Consider the following 19,697-nt stretch of genomic DNA (forward strand, 5'->3'; position numbering starts at 1 on the left):
AGGCAAGAAAGAGGTAGCAGAATCAAGTGTCATGGAGTACTAAGCCACTTAGTTTTTTTTTTTTTTTTTTTTTGAGGCAGAGTTTCGCTTTTGTCACCCAGGCTGGAGTGCAATGGCATGATCTCAGCTCACCGCAACCTCCATCTCCCAGGTTCAAGCGATTCTCCTGCCTCAGCCTCCCAAGTAGCTGGGATTACAGGCATGCGCCACTGTGCCCAGCTAATTGTGTATTTTTAGTAGAGATGGGGTTTCTCCATACTGGTCAGGCTGGTCTCGAACTCCTGACCTCAGGTGATCCACCTGCCTCGGCCTCCCAAAGTGCTGGGTTACAGGCGTGAGCCACTGTGCCTGGCCACCACTTAGGATTTTAAAGTTAGTTGGAAACTCACTATCTTATGCAGGTCAGTAAGAATAGGGCTAACACGTATTGAGAAGTAACCAAGCATTGTGCTAAGAGATTTATGATGGTATCCATTTGATTGCATTCTTGCTAGCAATGAATGTTCTCATTTAACCTTTGGGGGGATTTTTTTTTTCTTTTGTCTTGAGACGGAGTCTTGCTCCATCACCCAGGCTTGAGTATAGTGGCATGATCTACTGCAACCTCTGCCTTCTGGGTTCAAGCAATTCTCCTGCCTCAGCCACAGCCTCAGCCTCCTGAGTAACTGGGATTACAGGTGCCCTCCATCATGCCTGGATAATTTTTTTTGTATTTTTAGTAGAGACAGGGTTTCACCATGTTGGCCAGGCTGGTTTTGAACTCCTGACCTCAAATGATCCACCTGCCTCAGCCTCCCAAATTGCCAGGATTACAGGCATGAGCCACTGCGCTCAGCCAGGGGGCGGGGGATGATCTTAAGGGTGTAAAAAGCTCATACAAACTTTCAGTCCTTCTGTGGGCTCTTCAGAAAGCTCATGTATGGGGTGTGGGTACATGTGAGCTCTTCAGAAAGCATGCTCATATGTGGGGTGTGTGTACATGCATGTGTGTGTGACAGTGGTCTACTCATGTTCTTTGACCATGTCGGAAAATATTCTAACACTCTAGTCCTAACTTTTGTTGTTGTTTGTTTGTTTGTTTTTGAGACCGAGTCTTGCTTTGTTGCCCAGGCTGGAGTGCAGAACGCAACCTTAACTCACTGCAGCCTTGGCCTCCTGGGCTGAAGTAATTCTCCCCACTCAGCCTCCTGAGCATGTGGGGCCACAGGCATGCACTACCATACCCAACACATTTTTCAATTTATTTTTGGTAGAGATGGGGTCTCACTCTCACTGTGTTGCCAAGTCTGGTATCAACTCCTGGGCTCAAGTGATGCTCCCACCTTGGCCTCCCAAAGTGCTGGGATGATAGGTGTGAGCCACCATGCCCGGCCATTTTGAATACATAGAATAAGTTCCAGGAGTAATTCATATGTTGAAGAGCAATTATAGCTAGTGTGGTAAATGTGAAAGTTTAGAGAAAGATCAAGCTAACTGTGGTTTTGGTGGTTTTATTTTGTCATCTTAGGAATGCCCACCTCCTCACCTTGCTACAGTAATTCAATTTGTTTCCTTGATGCTGTAGGCATCTCCCTACCTGGATATTCCAAACTGACATTTAGCTGTGAGAAGCGTTCCGTCCCAAAGAAAGAGCTAAACAAGAAGCTTGAAGATTCATGCAGGAAGAAGCTTGCTGAGTTCGAAGATGAGTTAGACCACACTGTGGACAGCCTGACGTGGAATTTAACTCCTAAGGCCAAACAAAGGACCAGAGAACCTCTCAAGGTAAATTTGGAAGCCTGTGCACAGCAATGTTTGGGGGGACAGAGAGGCAGTGAAGGGGCAGGCATTCAGATGACATGAGAAGCTGTGATGAATCCATCGCGAAATAGAGTAGAGCTTCTGTTGGCCATCTATGGGTCATGCAGTTGGTCAAGATGTCAACATGCACAGTTCCTTTGCCTGTCATTGACTGTATGCTTTTGTATGTTTCAAAGAAAACAAGTCAACCAAAGAATAAAAACTGGATGAACCACTTACGTGTGCCACAGAGAGAACTAGATCGACTTCTGCTTGCCAGAATGGAGAGTCGGAACCACTTCCTAAAAAACCCCCGTTTTTTTCCTCCTAATACTCCATATGGAGGCAAGTCTCTTGTTTTTCCTCCAAAGAAGCCAGCACGGAGAGGAGAATTCCAGAGTACAGAGCCAGAACAGAGGTATCTTTCCCTGACTTGAACTCTCAGAAAACCTGACCCTTTAGAGTTAACCTAGATGGTCCTCTGTTTGGTCTGGCTGTAGAGGTCCCTAGACTTTCGAGGCAGAATAGCAGTATCAGAACAGAGCAGGGCTGCAGGGTCACCTACAGGTGTGGCCTTTGGACCTTCCCCAGAGTCCTGGTTTTATGCTTTTCTGACCTGCCAGGGGTCTTGAGAAATAGGGGTGGGTGTTGGCCTTTTATTTACATTGGAGCAATCTGGGTCAAATGGAAGCAATCCCATTAGAGGCATAGGTCTTGAATAATAACAGCCTTTGAAATTTGATTAATTATAAATAATTAGTGTAAACTGATTTTTCTTTAAGAGTGCCTTTGCCTATATATAAGTAATTGTCCTTATGAAAGTAATGAGTTGCTTCATGGGTTCATAATTTTAATAAGCCTAAAACTATTAACATTTCTTTATTAGACAAGTAATTTTTTTTTATTAAGGAAAATTAGATACAAAAACTAGCTGGGTGTGGTGGTATGCACCTGTGATCCCAGCCACTTGGGAGGCGGAAGTGGGAGGATCACCTGAGCAAAGGGATGTAGAGGCTGCAGTGAGCCAGGATTGTGCCACTGTACTCCAGCCTAGGTGACAGAGTGAGACCTCGTCAGGAAGAGAAGAGGAGAGAGGAGAGGAGAGGAGGGGAGGGGAAGGGAGGGGAGGGGAGGGGAGAGAAGAGGAAAAGATTAGAGAAGACTAATATTTGAGATACCTACATTAAAAACCCACTTACCTATTAGTGTTTAAACATGTAGCGTTTTTCCTGTGCATATTGAAAATGAAATATGTCTTCATAAAGATTGGATCATACTGTAAAATTATTTTATAACCTGGATTAACAATAAGATCCAAGAAAACCCCAACAGATGGCATATTGTGAATACCTTTGATGACCTTTATGTATTTATTTTTACATTAATCAGTCACTGCCTACTATTTCATTGTATGGATGAAACTAACAGCCTTTCTCCCCCTCTTTTTTCATCCCACAGTTGTGCTGATACTCCAGTGTTTCTAGCTAAGCCACCAATTGGGTTTTTCACAGATTATGAAGTTGGTCCAGTTTATGAGGTAGACATCTTGTTTCTTTACAGCTCCCACCCCATCTGCTTTCTTATTTTTAAAAAGTCTTTATTATGGCAATTTTCAACTGTACACAAAACTAGGGAAAAGACTCTAACAACTCCTCATGTGCCCAACATACAGCTTCAACAGTTATCTACATTTTGCCAATGTGGTTTTATCTATTACTCCTACAACCTCTTCATGTGTGCATCTATATGCACATGTATGTGCTGGAGTCATGTAAGGAAAATATGATATCACGTCATTCTTCAGTTAATACATCAATTAGTATCTCTGACAGATAAGCGTTTTAAAAGGTAACCATAGTACCACTGTCACCCTCAGCCATATTAATAATGATTCCTTAATATCAACTAATACCCATCTATGTCTGATCTTCATTTGTTTTTAAAAAAAGTCAATTTATATTTGGTTTCTTTGCATCAGAAATCTAAACATTGCATTTGATTAAAGTATCTCTTAATTCTCCTTTAGTTGATAATAATTCCTCTCCCACCTCCTGCTTTTTAAAAATGCCATTTATTTGTTGAAGAAACTGCAATTCCATACACCCTGGATTTGGCTAATTGCATTATTGTGGTGACATTACACGTGTTCTTTTATCTTCTATATTTTCCACAAACTGGTCACTATATATAGAGATTTAATGAGATTCAAGTTCCACTTTTCCTCTTTTTTGACAAGAATACTTCTTTGATGGTACTGTGTATTTCTTATTGCATTCCATTAGGAGGACACGTGGGATCTGGGTTTCCCATGGTCAGTTATGAATGGCATCAGGTGTTGAAAGTCTGATTCATTCCCTATAAAGTTCTTATCAAACTTGCACTTAATAGTTAACAGTCTAGATGACTGCCAAAGGGCTTACAAAATGGTAATTTCTAATTTTATTATTCCATTTACATTTATTAGCTTGATTTTCCATTTAAAAAACAGAAACAAAATTTCCCTCTAACTTTGATTCCTATCGCCTCCTCTCTCTTACACTCTCCTGATAGCTATAGGTAACTATTTCTATTAGTTTGTGTTCTTCCATTGTTTCTTTTTGAGCCATAAGCAAATACGTATACATATTTGAACCCCCTTTCCCTCTTACTGTCCTCTACATCTTAACAGTGTATCCAGTAATGCCTGCAAGAGCAGAGACTTTCTGCGTTCCTTTTTCCCAGCTTCTTTCTTTTAAAAGCCTCCCACCATCTTGGGGAATCAGGTGGAGACCAAGCTTAGCAGTCGCCAACTCTGCTCCAGGTGCAAAGACAACTAGGCCTAATGATAACAATCCCTTCACACACACACGGATTGCACTTTACAGTTTAAAGAACACTTGCATATCCATAATTCTTTAGGAATGTCTCAACCACTCATGGCAAAAAGCAGACCAATATGGTAGCTCTACATGCTGAACATTAGAGGAAGCATTTTGCTTACTCCATGGACTTAACAGTAATGTGTTGTCTTTTGTACTTCTGTGTCTGGGACTTCTGTGTCTGGCCATCACATTTTAAGGACAGTTGTAGAAGCCGGCAAACACCCAGAGGAAGGGAGCTAAAATCATGTCAGGGAGTAGAACAGGGAAAAGGGAGAGCTGCTTATGGACATATGGAAGATATTCTTCTTCAGGGCTTGCAGATGCCTGTGCTCAGAGCCTGGAGATCCTGAGGCTGTAGATGAGGTAGATATAGACTGCCATGGAACAGTCTTTCCTCTGATCTTTGCCTACTTCTCATCCCTTTGATGTTCATAACAGTTATTTACCCACATAAACTATAAAGTGTAAGGATAAAAACATTACAGATTTTCAGTCCTTAAAAATTTATGTCCCACGTACCCTTTCTCAGGAGCCTCCCAGGGAACATTCTTCTCTAGTAGAAATGAGGAAACCAAAGAAGAGAGAGGCATGGAATGTGGTACCAAGAGATCCAACATAGGGGAGAGGTGAAGGAAATCTCCAGGTTAATAACTTAAGAGATTTTGCAGTTAATATTGCTGCAAAGCAAAATTTCTCAAAGCTCAGCAACTTAAAACAATCATTTTATCATGTTTACAAATTCCTTGGGTGAAAAATTCAGACAGAGCACAATGGGAATGGCTTGTTCCACAATGTCTGAGGCCATTGTTGGAGAGAGTCAGTGCTTAGGAGTGACATAAAAGTTGGGGTTGATGCTGCTGATGCTGTTGTAGATAGACTGCTGAGGCTGTCTACCAGAACATCTGTCTACACCGCATAGCTTCTCTATGTGGGCTGGGCTTCCTTACAGTATGGCAATCTCAGGTTAATCAGACTTTTACATGACAATGCAAGTGAGTATCTGCACTTTTTCTTTCTTTTTTTTTTTTCCAAGATGGAATCTTGCTCTGTGGCCCAGGCTGGAGTACAGTTGCAGGATCTTGGCTTACTGCAACCTCTGCCTCTTGGGTTCAAGCAATTCTCCCACTTCAGCCTCCTGAGTAGCTGGGATTACAGGTACGCACCACCACGCCTGCCTAATTTTTTATATTTTTGATAGAGAGAGGGTTTTGCCAAGTTGGCCAGGCTGGTGTTGAACTTCTGACTTCAGATGATTCACCTGCCTCAGGCTCCCAAAGTCCTGGGATTACAGGCGTGAGCCATTGTACCTGGCCAAGGATCTGCACTTCTAAGTGAGTATCCTAGCAAGCAAGAAGGAGATTGCATCACATTTTATGACCTAATTTTGTAAGTTGCACAGCACTACATTCTTTGCATGCCGTAGATTACAAACAAGTCACTAAGGTTGGTCCAGATTCAAGGGAAGATATGTAGACTTCATCTCTTTTTTTTTAAACCTTTTCTTTTCTTTTCTTTTTTTTTTGAAATAAGGTCTGGCTGTTGCCCAGGCTGGAGTGCAGTGGCATGATCTTGGCTCACTGCAACGTCTGCCTCCTGGGCTCAAGCAACTCCTCCCAACTCAGCCTCCTGAGAAGCTGGGGCTACAGGTGCATGCCACCACACCTGGCTAATTTTTGTATATTTTGTACAGAAGGGTTTTTGCTATGTTGCCCAGGTGGTCTCAAACTCCTGAGCTCAAGCAATCCACCTGCCTCAGCCTCCTAAAGTGCTAGGATTACAGGTGGGAACCAGTGTCCAGCCTAGACTTCATCTCTAATGAGAACAGTGTCAAAGAACTTATGGATGTGTCTTAAAACTGCTACAGGAGTTATCCTATATGATAGCAGTAGGTGTAGTGGACAACTAGCCCAGATTAGAAGAGGCCAGAAGGCTCTAGGAGAGGTTGATTTATGGAGATGACGTTGGGAAGAGTCCCTGATACATCTGGATATTTGGGGGAGATATTCGTAGGGTGGTGGAGAAGGATTGACTTATTGGTAAGTACAAAGCAAACAAAATAATTAGTTGATTATTTACTCCAGGAAAACCAAAAATTGTACAAGGCAGGGAAAGGAATGACCTCGTGCTCAACTGTGAATAGCATTACTTAGTAACTTGAATATAACATGAATTACTAATCTAACCAGTAGTATGATATAACTATATTGGAAAGATGGGGGATAGGAAGGGCGTGTCATATGGTGAGTCAGATATGGGAGAGGGAAGAGAGACTATCCATATCCTCCATCCATAACTAATACCTAAAACTGAACAAAAGTAGTATACTATTTGGAGACATGGAAATAAATACCAAAATAATCAGCTAAAGGAGGAAAAAGATTTCAACTTTATCTGTAATATTTTATTTCTTTTTTTTTTTGAGACGGAGTCTCGCTCTCACCCGGGCTGGAGTGCAGTGGCGGCATCTCAGCTCACTGCAAGCTCCGCCTCCCGGGTTTACGCCATTCTCCTGCCTCAGCCTCCCAAGTAGCTGGGACTACAGGTGCCCGCCACCTCGCCGGGCTAGTTTTTTGTATTTTTTGTAGAGACGGGGTTTCACCGTGTTAGCCAGGATGGTCTTGATCTCCTGACCTCGTGATCCATCCATCTCGGCCTCCCAAAGTGCTGGGATTACAGGCTTGAGCCACCGCGCCCGGCAATATTTTGGGGAGTGGGAAATGGCAGGGTGGGGCCAGGGGAAGAGGGCAGTATTTCTATTTTCAAAACCTTGTCAAACTCTGACTCTTTAAACCACGTGGCTGTCCAACTTAGAAGAAAACAACTTAAAAAACCAAAAAACTTTCCACAAAAAGAAACACCAGGCCCAGATCATTTTGCGGGTACAGACTATGAAACATTCAAGCTATTCTCTATTTATGAAACTGTTTCAGAGACTAGAAAAAGAGGGAATGTACCATCATTATTAGGTAATAAGCCTAATTACCTTGACACCAAATAAAAACATATAACAGTCTTGCTTAAGAACATAGGTGCAGAAATACTGGGTAAAAAACAGCAAACCAAACCAAACAGTAAGGAACAACACACACACACACACACACACACACACACACACACACACACACACACAGTCAATTTGAAACCCAGGAATGCAAGGAATGTCTTCACAGCAGGCCTTGAGTTGGCAGTTGGCTTTCCTAAGCCTATTATTTTTTTTTCCTCCAAAGCTTCCAGTGCAGTTAAGGAAAGCCAGCCCATGCCACAATCCTTATAATGATCACTGTCCCAAACCTTGCAGCCACCACAGCTACCATGTTTCACTGCCTGGCCTTCCACCTGCTCCTCATTTCAGTTGACCACTAGTGAAAGCCTTGGTGATTGTGACGATACCATCCCATGGTGCTCACACCCTAGTTCCCACCAGCTGCTTCACAGGTGGATTAGTGTAATATGTAGTGTTGGCCAAAAATTGATGTAAATGCTGATTTAGGATTCAAACCTGTAAATAAAAATACGAAGACATACTTCATATTTATGTCAATTTTTATCTGGTGGGGGGGCGCTGGTAGAAGATTTCAACTTTATCTGTAATATTTTATTTCTTTTTTTTTTTGAGACGGAGTCTCGCTCTCACCCGGGCTGGAGTGCAGTGGCGGCATCTCAGCTCACTGCAAGCTCCGCCTCCCGGGTTTACGCCATTCTCCTGCCTCAGCCTCCCAAGTAGCTGGGACTACAGGTGCCCGCCACCTCGCCGGGCTAGTTTTTTGTATTTTTTGTAGAGACGGGGTTTCACCGTGTTAGCCAGGATGGTCTTGATCTCCTGACCTCGTGATCCGTCCATCTCGGCCTCCCAAAGTGCTGGGATTACAGGCTTGAGCCACCGCGCCCGGCAATATTTTATTTCTTAAGCTGGGTGATGGAAACGTGGCTTCTGTCATGTTATAATTTATACATTGTTTTCTAGTGTAACATGTCACAAAACATTAACAAAAGATGTGTACTATTGGGAGAACCCGCTCCCGATGTTTCACATGGGTTCTTTTCTATTTCCTAAGTGTCTCGACTGGGTTGAGAAATAAAGGGAAAGAGCACAAGAGAGAGAAATTTAAAGCTGGGTGTCCAGGGCAGACATCACATGTCGGCAGGATCCGTGATGTTCCCAGAGTCGTAAAACCAGCAAGGTTTATTAGCGATTTTCAAAAGGGGAGGGAGTGCATGAATAGGATGTGGGTCACAGAGATCACATACTTCATAAGGTAATAAAATATCACAAAGCAAATGGAGGCAGGGTGAGATCACAGGACCACCAGGTGAGGTGAAATTAAGATTGCTAATGAAGTTTCAGCACGCATTGTCATTGATAACATCTTATCAGGAAACAGGGTTTGAGAGCAGATTACCTGTATGACCAGAATTAGGTGGGAATTTTCCTCGTCCTAATAAGCCTGGGAGCGCTACAGGAGACCCAGGCTGATTTCATCCCTTCGGCTTTGACCATAAAAGACTGGACACCTTAAAAGGGGCCGTCTATAAGCCTACCTTCAGGGCGCATTCTGTTTCTCAGGGATGTTCCTTGCTGAGAAAAAGAATTCAGTGATATTTCTCCTATTTGCTTTTGAAAGAGGAGAAATACAGCTCTGTTCCATACAGCTCACCGGTGGCCAGTTCAAAGTTACCTCTCTTGTTCCCTGAACATCGCTGTTATCCTGTTCTTTTTTTAAGATGCCCAGATTTCATATTATTCAAAGACACACGCTCTACAAACAATTTGTGCAGTTGACACAATCACAGGGTCCTAAGGTGACATTCATCCTCCTCAGCTTACAAAGAAGATGATGGGATTGAGAGATTACAGTAAAGACAGGCATAGGAAAACACAAGAGTATTGATTGGGGAAGTGATAAGTGTCCATGAAATCTTCACAATTTATGTTCTTCTGGTGCGGCTTCAGCCGGTCCCTCCATTCAGGGTCCCTGACTTCCCGCAACAGTGTACCTGTATTGCTGTGCTACACACCGTGTTGGGTGCCGTTGGAGGGTTAGGTCTAGACCTTGTCCTTGGTGGTCTCCCAATCTGGGGTGGGAGAAAAGAAAGTGGCGTTTAAAGGGGGTGAATGGGTTACATAAGAGGCCCAGTTACGTCCTGACATAGAGGTGCCATAACACCCTTCGTGTCCATGGGAAGAATGGTTCAAAGAGATACGTGGTGAGGAAGATAGTAAGTAAGAGGTGAGGTGAGCAAAACTTTGGAACCAGATATCCTAGGCTCACACCTCACTGGTGCCTCTTTGAACTCCAGTTTCTTCAGCTGTGAGATAGAAACAGTTCCCACATTTCCTGGTTGTTGTGAGGTTGAGGAGGCACAGAGCAGATGCTCATAAATATTAGTTGTTATTTTAAACAATAGGTCAGATCTATTCCTGCTTTCATTTTTACCTTGCATTTTATCTTTTATTTTAAAATTTTAAACATTTTTTTTTTTTTTTTTTTTTGTAGAGACAGAGTCTCTTCACGTTGTCCAGGCAGGTCTCAAACTTCTGACCTCAGCTGATCCACTTGCCCCAGCCTCCCAAAGAGCTGGGATTACAGGCGTGAGTCACCGCACCTGGCCTGTATTTTATTTTTTACTATGGAAACTTCCCAAAACAAACTAAAGTACATAGGATGGCGTAATGAATCCCCATGTACCCCTCAGCCAGCTTCAACCATTACCAACATGTGGCCAAGCCTGTTTCATTTCTACTTCTTCCCCCTTTCCATATTAGAGTAAATCCTGAACATTGTATCATTTCATCCATAAGTGTTGGTGTCTAAAATAGATCATCTTACCTTTCAACAGATGGTAATCGCGCTGCAGAACACCACCACGACCAGTCGCTACCTGCGAGTCCTCCCACCTTCCACACCATACTTTGCTCTAGGACTGGGTAAGTTCAGTATCAGTAAGTTCAGTAATAGTAGTGGTAGTAGTGGTGGGTATAGTAGTAGTGGTAGTAGTGCGTAGTGGTGTATAGTAATGATGGTAGTAGTAGTGGTAGTAGTAGTAGTGAGTGGGGTTATAGTAGTATAGTAGTGGTGTGGTGGTGGTAGTGTAGCAGTAGCCAGTAGTAGTAGTAGGTAGAGTAGTGTAGATTGCCTCAAAGTCACTTGCTGAGCTTGCTAACAGTTGCTGACTCCTGCCCTGAGTCCAGAGCCCAGTCCAGACTCCTCCCATCAGCAGTCCCTGAGGGCCCTTCATGTTCCACCAGCAATGCGTCCTCAGAGCCTTGACAGCTCCATTCTTCTGACCGCCTCCACACAGGCACTGGTGCTGCTGTCTCCCCACTCCTTGTGCTGCCGCTCTCCTCAATCAGGCCCTCTCCATTCCTCACTTAAGTGCCGGCAGCAGCCCCCAGTCAGCCTTCCTACTTTAGTGTCACAGTGTTTGTCTCAAGAACAACTCTGATCATATCACCCCTGTTCAGAAATCTCAAAAGTTTATCTGCTGCCCACCATAGAAATTCTAAGCCATAGGGCCAGGCATGGCCCCGCCTGACCTTTCTGGATGGATAGGGTCATCTTCCCCCAGGCTCTGGCGTGCTTACCTGGAGTTGCCACCCTTTCAGCCTGCTCCCGTTGGGTGCCCTTATCCTGCCGTCAGCACTGCTTTGGCCCAGAAGGCACTTACAGAGCCAGCCCCGGTTGTGGCTGGGGCCTCTACCAGCTGAGCTCAAGCCCTGGTGGCTGGCTGCTCCCTGGATCCTCATTTGTCACTTTTGTCATGCACAGGGATGTTCCCAGGAAAAGGTGGAATGGTGGCTCCTGGAATGACCTGCCAGTACATTGTCCAGTTTTTTCCTGACTGCCTTGGGGATTTTGATGATTTTATTTTAGTGGAGACCCAGTCAGCTCACACACTTCTGATCCCGCTGCAGGCCCGGAGGCCACCCCCCGTGCTGACATGTGAGTGTGCACCGTTTCTTCCCACAGATTCAGTTAAGGTTGGAGAGTCCCCATGAGGACTGCCTGCCTCTCACGTTCCCTTTGTAACAGCATGCAGCTTGATTCTCTTGGGCAGGGGCCGTGGGTCCTACAGAGGAAACTGCTAGCAGCTTCTGTAGCTATCCACAGTGTCAAGCCATGATTGTCCTGCTTGCTTTTGGGTTTTCTCAGTGGAGGTTGACTCACAGCAGGAGAGGAGGCCAACAGTCCAGCTAACCCCACCATAGGTTTTGCTGACTTATGAATACCCCTGAGAGGACCTGTGTCACAGTGGGCAAGGAATAAGTGCCTGTGCACCCTGAGGAGTCCTAACAGGTGTTGTCCTCGTGGCTGTAGGGGTAGGCGTCCTTAGCAAAGCTGGCTTCAGCTGGGCTCCCTCAGTGACAAGCTTCTCCAACTGGGTGTAAGCTGGAATTTGGGACTGTGATCCCCCTTACTTCTGCCATGGTCCTCAAGGGCCATGCTGGATGGCCCTGGCTGAGCATTAATCCACAATGGACACTGACTTCTGCTGCTCTAGCCAGGAGTGAGTAGAGTCCCATGGCACTATTGCCATGTGGCCAGCAGCAGCCTGGGCAGAGCCCAAGTGGGTGCAGGGTCAGGACATGTCCCCACTCATCCTCTCTGTGTAGGGTGCTGGGCTGGGACCAGCTGTCCTGATCTCTGGCTGGACCTCAGGAGAACCATGACATTAGGGCCCATTCAGAGTGACCTGTTGTTTCTCTTGTATATATTCTTCTGTGGATACAGTGTCACCGGTGTTGGACTGTGGTTACTGCCTCACTGGGGGAGTCAAGATGACCAGATTCATCTGCAAAAATGTGGGTTTCAGTGTTGGCAGGTTCTGCATTATTCCCAAAACAAGCTGGCCACCACTAAGTTTCAAGGTGAGTGATCACAGGTTGCTAACTGGAAAAATTACAAATCTATCAAAGGAATAACCCCCAGAGGAACTTGCTAGAGTATACCTATGATTGGAAACACACAGAATGCAGAGTGTTGTAAACTCTCTATGCAACTGCCACAACCTGAATGAGAATGGATGTACAAGGGGACCAGTGTTACAGTCCTGGTTATGTCAGTAATACCTGTACCACAGCTGGGCGCAGTGGCTCACACCTGTAATCCAAGCACTTTGCGAGGCCGAGGCGGACGGATTGCGAGGTCAGGGAATCGAGACCATCCCGGCTAACATGGTGAAACCCTGTCTCTACTAAAAAAATACAAAAAAATTAGCCAGGCGGGGTGGCACGCTCCTGTAGTCCCAGCTATTCCGGAGGCTGAGGCAGGAGAATGGCGTGAACCCAGGAGGCGGAGCTTGCAGTGAGCCCAGACCGCGCCACTGCACTCCAGCCTGGGCAACAAAGCGAGACTCTGTCTCAAAAAAAAAAAACAAAAAAAAACAAAAAAAACCCTGTACCACGCTGGGCAAGCAGTACCACCTCTCTTATCCTTTAAGCCCTGGCTCAGATGTGACTGCATTCACTCATTCAGTCCTTCTTTATTGTAGCACATGACTGAATAGTTCAGAGGTTACAAATTGGCTGCCCTTTGGCCAAATTCTGCTGGTATTTATTTGGCACAGCACTTAATATTTTTTGAGCCAACATTTAAAAATAAGGAGATTTGGCTGGGCTCAGTGGCTCACACCTGTAATCCCAGCACTTTGGGAGGCCGAGTTGGGCAGATCACCTGAGGTCAGGAGTTCGAGACCAGTGTGACCAGTATGGTGAAACACTGTCTCTACTAAAAATAAAAAATTAGCTGGGTGCGGTGGCATGCATCTGTAGTCCCAGCTACTCAGGAGGCTGAGGAAGGAGAATCACTGGAACCCGGGAGGTGGAGTTTGCAGTGAGCCAAGATCGTACCACTACATTCCAGCCTGGGTGACAGAGTGAGACTCTGTCTCAAAAAAAAAAAAAGGAGATTTTACATAAAGTTCTACATTTCCAGTCCTTTGAAAAACTGGAAGATATGCAGGCCAGGACCGGGATTCACTGTGAGCCTGTTGGCCAGGGCTGGGGGCAGGCCCTGTATATCTTGTCCTGAGTGCCCTGCTCCACCAGTCCCAAGAGCATCCCAGCACTGACACCATCCATCAGCATGCTCACACCATTATTTTTCTCATAACAAAGATATTTATTTGTACCCAGAAAACAAGGGCTATATCCAGAGGACGGCATTTCAAGATGTTCCAAGAAAGACATTTCACCCTTTTCTGTTACTGACCAGGGTCTTGTAAGCATGGGTTTGTGTCCCTGGCATGCTAAGTGGCTTCTTGTGTAGGCACTGGGGCTGCATCTCTCATGACTTAAGGGCTTGTAGCCAGGGGTGGGTCAGGGTTGGAGGCAGACACATATGCTAGTACCCATGACACAGGGTGTTACTGTAGGGAAAGGACAATGTGCTTTGGGAGCCCAGGGGAGGGCCTGCCCACTCAGCTCACCTCCTGAGTGAGACCTTCTCACATGCCTGTCACTTTGTGTCCCAATCTCTTGGTGATGGTGTTCCTTGTACCTCCTGCCAGTGGTCAGCTCTTCACAGATGGTCTAAGACTTACTCTCCTTAACCTTCAGAACCTCACCTGGTACCTGGTGATGGCTGAGTAAATGCTTGCGGAATGAATAAGCCTCAGTTTCTGCATTACCACGTGACTGGATGATCCTTAAGTTCCTTCACATTGCAAAATGGATGTTTGAAGGAGAGAAGTTTACAATCTGAATGCTGGCTTTTACAATTTCTTCCACACGGTTGTGTAATCTGCTTTTCTTTAAGGCCATTGCAACTGTCGGCTTTGTTGAACAACCTCCTTTTGGAATCCTGCCTTCGGTGTTTGAGCTGGCCCCGGGACATGCTGTATTAGTGGAGGTAGGTAATCAGACATTGGCATATATTTCCTCAACTGCTTGCATGCTTGCATTTGTCTCCATTTTCATGACTCAAGTGTCCAGTCCCATCCCATATGCCAGCCTTAGTGACTTCTGGGGAGACGCATATTCTTGCATTCTGTAGGGTGATGTCAGATGTCATTTGACTGTCTTATGAGCATTTTCACAAAGCAAATGCAGATAGCCCTAGCATTGCATCACAAACCTGAACCTCACTAGTCCACACCTTTAGTCTGGGAGCCACCTCCACCAATGCCCAAGCTGCCTCCAAGATCTTCCCTTGGTTCTTCAGTCTCTACTGGGCCTTCCGTCCCCCATGCCTCTCTATCATCTGGTACCTGATTTTTGTGGTTATTGTGGCTTTGTTCTCACTTTCCTGCTTCATCCCCAGTTTGTATGGTCAACAAGGCCCACCTCCCTTAGGCCTCATCCTGAACCTCTCAGAAGCTCTCAGCGGTCTGCCCCTGGCTATGGGCGTCTCCTTTCCTAACTGGACCCTTTTGCCGCCCCCCTTCAGCTGGTCACACCTGCTTGCTGGTCCCCAGAGGTGCCCATGAGAAATGGTGATGCTTCCTGTCCCTGTTGCGGCACACTGCCATTCTCCCCAACTCCTGGTCTAAGAGTCTAGTTCCACTGCAGGTGACTGGGTGTGGGGCTGCCACAGACATGCTTGGCCTTTCACACTAGCCTGCCAAGGGAGGCACCTAACATTCAGGAGCAAAAACTGTCTGGCTTCTCGGGGGTGGATTTGGCTTATGCCATATCACCAGGTAGTGAGATCCAGCAGCCCTTATTAGCTCTTAAACTCAACTGCACATTGCAATCACCTGAGAGACCTGGAAACAACACCAAGGCCCCACCCCTGAGGTTCTGAGTTCACTGGACTGGGCTGTGGCCTGGGTACAGGACTTCTAAAGTCCCCCAGGGAAGGCTGGTGTGCAGCCAAGGTGGAGTTCGACTGCCATGCTCTCAGGAAGGGCTTCCTCTTACCAGCTGCTTTCCAGTTTCAAGCGCCCAGTGGGTTCTGGAGCCCTAGGATGTGGCTCTCTTATTCATGTCCCTGCTGATCTAATCCCTGATGAGAACCTAGTTCTTGGGATTGAGACTGAGCCAGTTCAAGGGCTTTGTCAGGCCTCATCAACTGCTGAGGGGCAGGTTGGGTCCACAAGGCCAAGTTCCCTGTTCTCTTGGTGTAGTCCAGGCCTTGTCACAGGCTCATCAAAGCATTAAGGAATTGGAGCTGCTCTGCCCTGGACATCCCCCTCATCCCGTCCTCCTGGGATCTCCAAGTAAAGGAAGAGGGTAGCAGCAGGACTCTTAGGGGAGCAGCGAGGGAGCCAGGGGAGGCTTTCCCCTTTGCCTTTCTTGCGTATTTTGTTTATTGATTGTTTGGGGTTTTGTCTGTTCCAAAATGTATTCATAGTTCCAAATAAGAAATACATTTGCATGATTAAAAATTCAAAAGATGGCTCAAGCCTGTAATCCCAGCACTTTGGGAGGCCGAGACGGGCGGATCACGAGGTCAGGAGATCGAGACCATCCTGGCTAACACGGTGAAACCTTGTCTCTACTAAAAAAAAATACAAAAAACTAGCCAGGCGAGGTGGCGGGCCCCTGTAGTCCCAGCTACTCGGGAGGCTGAGGCGGGAGAATGGCGTAAACCTGGGGGGGCGGAGCTTGCAGTGAGCTGAGATGTGGCCACTGCACTCCAGCCTGGGTGACAGAGCGAGACTCCATCTCAAAAAATAAAAAAAATAAAAAAAATTCAAAAGAGAGGCTGGGTGCAGTGGCTCAGGTCTGTACTCGTAGCACTTTGGGAGGCTAAAGCAAGAGAACTGCTTGAGTCTGGAAGTTAAAGACCAGCCTGGGCAACATAGTGACATACTGTCTGTATAGACAATTTTTAAAGTAAGAAATAAATTCAAAAGAGCCAGGTGTAGTGGCTCACGCCTATAATCTCAGCACTTTGGGAGGTCAAGATAGGAGGATCACTTGAGGCCAGGAGTTTGAGGTTACAGTGAACTGTGATTGAGCCACTGTACTCCAGCCTGGGCAACAGAGTGAAACCCTGTCTCTAAAAATAAATAAATAAAAATAAAACATTCAAAAGATGCACATAGGTAAACAGTGAAATGCTCCCTTTCACTCCACTTCCTCAGCCATCCAGAGGCCACACCTGGCCAGTTTTCTGAATGCCCTTCCAGAGATAGTCTATGCCCAATTAAGCAACTGCACATGTTTTTTTCCCCATTTTTTTTTCTTCACACACAAAGTTGCCCACTCTATACTCTGTTCTTTGCTTTGTGTTTTCTACTTAACTCTATATCTTAGAGATCATTCTCATATGTTTTAATAACTGCATAGTATCCTACTGTGTGAATGGACCATAATTTAGTTCAGCAGTGTCCTGCTGATGGACATGAAGAATTTTTTCTGATCTCTGGCTACAAATTATGTATAAATTATACATACATCACTCTGTCCAAGGATGAGTCTACCCACAGGATACAGTCCTTAAAGTAGATTTGCTGATCCAGGGCTTTGTGCCCTCATAATTGTAATGCATGTTGCCAAAATCCTTACCATGCGGATTGTACCAAGTTATACTTTCAACAGCAATATGTAAGGGTGTCTGTTTCCTTACACCTTTGCCAATACAGTATATTATCAAACTTAGGAACTGTTCATGGACATTATATATTAAAACATACAGAAAAATAGAACAATGATCACCCATGTATTCATTACTCATCTTCAGCAATTATCAACTCTTGGCCAATCTTATTACATCTCTACCCCTCCATTTCCCTCAGCCAATCCCCACTCTGCTCTTCTAGATGATTTTGAAGAAAATCAAGACAAAATATCATTGCATGTATCAGAATGAAACTAGACCCATATCTCTCACTGTATACAAAAATTTACTTATTAATAAAATGGATTAAAGATTTAAATGTAAGACTTGAAAATATAAAACTCCTAGAAGAAAATGGGGGAAATCTCTATGACATTGGTCTGGGCAATGAATTTTTTATATATGATTTCAAAAGTACTGGCAACAAAAGTGAAAATAGGGGCCAGGTTTGGTGGCTTCACACTTTGGGAGGTTGAGGTGGGAAGACTGCTTGAGCCCAGGAATTTGAGACCAGCCTGGGCAACATAAGGAGACCCCATCTCTAGAAAAAATTTTAAAAACTAGCCAGGTGTGGCGGCATGCCCCTGTGGTCTCAGCTGCTTGGGCAGCTGAAGTGGGAGGATCGCTTGAGCTCAGGTGTTAGAGGCTGCAGTGAGAAACAATCACACCACTGCACTCCAGCCTCGGTGACAGAGTGAGACCCTGTCTCAAAAAACAAAACAAACAAACAAAAAACATGAGTAGACAAATGGGATTACCTCAAACTAAAAAGCTTCTACACAGCAAAGGAAACAAGCAACAGAGTGAAGAGACAATCTGTGAAATGGGAGAAAATACTATCACATCTGAGGAGGGGTAAATTCCCAAAATAGATAAGGAACCTAACTCAATAGCAAGAAAACAACCTGCTTTTTCTAATGGGCAAAAGACCAAATAGACATTCCTCAAAAGAAGACGTATAAATGGTCAACGAGTATATGAAAACATTCTCAACATAATTAATCATCAAGGAAATGCAAATTAAAACCACAGTGAGCTCTCACCTGACACCCGTTAGATGGCTATTATCAGAAAGATGAAAGGTATGTGATGGCGAGGATGTGGAGAGAAGGGAACCGTTGCCCACTGTTGATGGGAATGTAAATTAGTACAGCTGTTATGGAAAATAATATGGAGTTCCCTCAAAAAATTAAAAATAGAACTACCATGTGATTCAGCAGTCCTACTACTGGGTGTATATACAAATGAAATCTGGCTGGAGTGCAGTGATGTGATCATTGCTCACTGCAGCCTCTAACTCCTGGGCTCAAAAGATACCATTTAAAAGATATCCACACTCCTATGTTCATTGCATCATTCACGATAGGCAAGCTATGGAATCACCCAAAGTGCCTGTTGATAGAGGATAAAGAAAATGAGGTATATGTACACAATGGAATAACAGCCTTTCAAAAGAAGGAAATCCTGTCGTTTGCGACAACATGGATAAGTCTGGAGGATATTATGTTAAGCCAAGCACAGAAAGACAAATACTGCATGATTGCACCTATATGTTGAACCTTAAATAATTGAACTCATAAAAGCAGAGGGTAGAATGGTAGTTACTGGGGCTGGAAGTTGGGGGAATTGGGGAAAAAAATAGAAAACAAATCATTGCATTTATGACAGCTCACCTTCTGCTCTTTGCCAGTAATGAGGGGTAAAAAAGCCATTCTTCTGGATGGTTTTCATTGACATTTCTCTTATTATGAACGAGGGTATGTGTTGTCATTCATTTAAGGACCATTTGTATTTTGGTCTCTGTGAACTTTATCTTCATATCCTTTCAGCTTGCTCCCTGCTTTTCTCTGGGGTGGAGCCAGAGTCAAACACTCCGCCTGAGGAGTAAGGTGGGAGGTGGCAGGGAGGGGAGCAGAGAGTGAAGAGCAAAGAAAGGGGTGTGTGTCTGAGAGGAGGAGGGGGGGAGGCAGGGAGGGTGGAAGCCCTTTAATGGGAGGTAACAGAACAACCCTTCTCTCCGCCAGGTTTTGTTTTGCCCAAAGAGCCTAGGAAAGGCAGAGCAGACCTTCATCATCGTGTGCGACAACTGCCAGATAAAGGAGCTGGTGACCATAGGTGGGCTTGAGTGCACTCCCAGGGGCAGGGCTGGAGGGGCTGCCCCAGCTCCAGGGGCCACTGACCACACTAGCATTGGCAGCAGCCAAGCTGTTCCCTCTCTGTGTCAGGAGCGCACATTGAGAATGCTGCAACCTCCAGGTGCCAGAGTCTAGTTTTGGGCCCCTTGCTCTGGTCTGACTTTGGAGACCCAAGCCAGTGTGGCCTCCAAGACAGTCCAAGGAGCCTTCTAGCAAGAGACAGATGGAAACCTGGGGTGAAATCTTTCATTGTTTCATTTTGAAAGTCACTTTGATCTCCTTTGGGGAGTTGCCAGTGACTCACACATAAACAGCCAGAGCCACCTCTAGATTTCTGTAGGGTTAAAAGAGGCATCCTAGGAATTGCAACAAAATGCCCCGGTCGCTCCTCCCTCCTTCCCTCCCTCCCTCCCTCCCTT

General features: G+C 45.2%; 1 protein-coding gene across 3 annotated transcripts in view; it reads left to right on the forward strand.

The window, feature by feature from the left end:
* Window positions 1-19,697, forward strand: part of DLEC1 (DLEC1 cilia and flagella associated protein) — a 67,739-nt gene that overhangs the window by 18,092 nt on the left and 29,950 nt on the right. For all 3 annotated transcript variants that reach the window (XM_017847410.1, XM_017847409.1, XM_017847408.1), the window contains exons 4-11: window positions 1,565-1,764; window positions 1,977-2,197; window positions 3,238-3,316; window positions 10,479-10,566; window positions 11,408-11,581; window positions 12,371-12,507; window positions 14,396-14,488; window positions 19,168-19,258. In XM_017847410.1, coding sequence (XP_017702899.1) covers window positions 1,565-1,764; window positions 1,977-2,197; window positions 3,238-3,316; window positions 10,479-10,566; window positions 11,408-11,581; window positions 12,371-12,507; window positions 14,396-14,488; window positions 19,168-19,258 — 1,083 coding nt within the window. The remainder of the gene's footprint in view (window positions 1-1,564; window positions 1,765-1,976; window positions 2,198-3,237; window positions 3,317-10,478; window positions 10,567-11,407; window positions 11,582-12,370; window positions 12,508-14,395; window positions 14,489-19,167; window positions 19,259-19,697) is intronic.

This window comes from Rhinopithecus bieti, unplaced genomic scaffold, assembly GCF_001698545.2.
Source record: "Rhinopithecus bieti isolate Rb0 unplaced genomic scaffold, ASM169854v2 scaffold_30015, whole genome shotgun sequence".
In the NCBI taxonomy this organism is placed as follows: Eukaryota; Metazoa; Chordata; class Mammalia; order Primates; family Cercopithecidae; genus Rhinopithecus; species Rhinopithecus bieti.